This window comes from Cyprinodon variegatus, unplaced genomic scaffold (genome assembly GCF_000732505.1).
Source record: "Cyprinodon variegatus isolate N-32 unplaced genomic scaffold, C_variegatus-1.0 Scaffold3282, whole genome shotgun sequence".
In the NCBI taxonomy this organism is placed as follows: Eukaryota; Metazoa; Chordata; class Actinopteri; order Cyprinodontiformes; family Cyprinodontidae; genus Cyprinodon; species Cyprinodon variegatus.
In genome coordinates this window covers 7,060-8,406 of record NW_015153735.1, presented here as the reverse complement: position 1 = coordinate 8,406, position 1,347 = coordinate 7,060, and the positions used below count along the sequence as shown (strand labels likewise).

Below are 1,347 nucleotides of genomic sequence, written 5' to 3'. Positions count from 1 at the left end.
AAAAATGTGTTATGAATATGTGTTAACACTGAAACGGTAAGTACAAACAAACAACATTTAAATTTCAGTGGCATTTTTAATTCAAATCCCAGCGACATAGATTTACTTCCATATACAGGGTTTAAAAAATTTGCTTTATTTTTGTCCATGTTTAACACATTTTGATGAAATCCATCATGAATGTCAACAAACGGCTTGAACGTATGTGAACTGTTCCCCGTTTCTGTGTTGTTTTCACAGGAGCTTCCTCCTTACCTCTGCAAGCTGGGTGTAACCTTTCAAAGAGGTAGGAATTACAAAAATATGGCATTCTGGTTCTCCTTTCCAGCAAAAACACAAGCACTGTTCATATAAGCAACCATTAAGTAACATTTAATGAGGCAATCGTTAAGAAATTTATTGCAAAATAAACCCAAATTCTTCTGTCACCTGGGATGGATTTAGCATTCCCTATAAACACCCGGTTGGCTCCATCAGCAATGCATTAATAAACCGTTTCTCCCTTCAAACCTACAGATGTGTTGTAAAACTATCATAGTTGAAACACAGGGTTTTTTATTACTTAGAAAGTTTTGGGGATACATCAATTCAGATTGTGACTTTAACTTGTCTCTTTGTGCTAAGAGTGTTTCTGTGAGGGAGGTGAAGACAAACGTATCCCTCTCCTCAAGGATGTGTTCGACGCCTTCCCAAACACCCCCATCAACATCGACATCAAGGTCAACAATGACACACTCATTAAGAAGGTTCGTGTGTGGGTGTTCTTTCTTTGTTTTTTTTTTTATTCATAAAGTATTAATAAAAGTAGATTTTCTTACATTTTTGTTTATATGTTATTTAGACTCTGAAAACAAATGAATGAACTGTGTGTTTTGTTGGTTCCTAGAAAGTTCTTGAAAGGTTAAATTATTAATTTAATAGTAGAAATTAACATGTGGAAACTGAAATCACATGCTTTTATAGCAAAAAAAGCTGCAAAGTTTGTCTTGTAGTTTGCTATGGTAAGAAAAAATACATATTTTATGTTTTTAAAGATGTTTGTTTTTACAGGTTTCGGAGATGGTTGTTAATTATGATAGAGAGGATCTGACTGTGTGGGGCAACTCCAGAAACCAGATTGTCAAAAAATGTTACAAGGAGGTACTGTGATCAGATTAAAGCCTCGTTTCACTTCTCTTTCTGTATCGTTTAATTTATTTGTTGCTTTTATACACTTTAAAAAAGCCAGGGTTCCTACACAGATATGAAAAATAGAAGTTCATCCATCCATCCATCCATCCATCCATCCATCCATCCATCCATCCATCCATCCATCCATCCATCCATCCATCCATCCATCCATCCATC

General features: G+C 35.2%; 1 protein-coding gene across 1 annotated transcript in view; it reads left to right on the top strand.

Moving 5' to 3' along the window:
* Nucleotides 1-240: 240 nt before the first annotated feature.
* The window catches only part of LOC107081180 (glycerophosphodiester phosphodiesterase domain-containing protein 1-like), a gene marked incomplete at its 5' end in the record, with an annotated part of 7,302 nt that continues 6,195 nt past the window's right edge, over nt 241-1,347 (top strand). The window contains 3 exons of the mRNA XM_015369379.1: nt 241-286; nt 625-746; nt 1,051-1,140. Of these exons, the coding sequence (XP_015224865.1) occupies nt 241-286; nt 625-746; nt 1,051-1,140 (258 nt within the window). The remainder of the gene's footprint in view (nt 287-624; nt 747-1,050; nt 1,141-1,347) is intronic.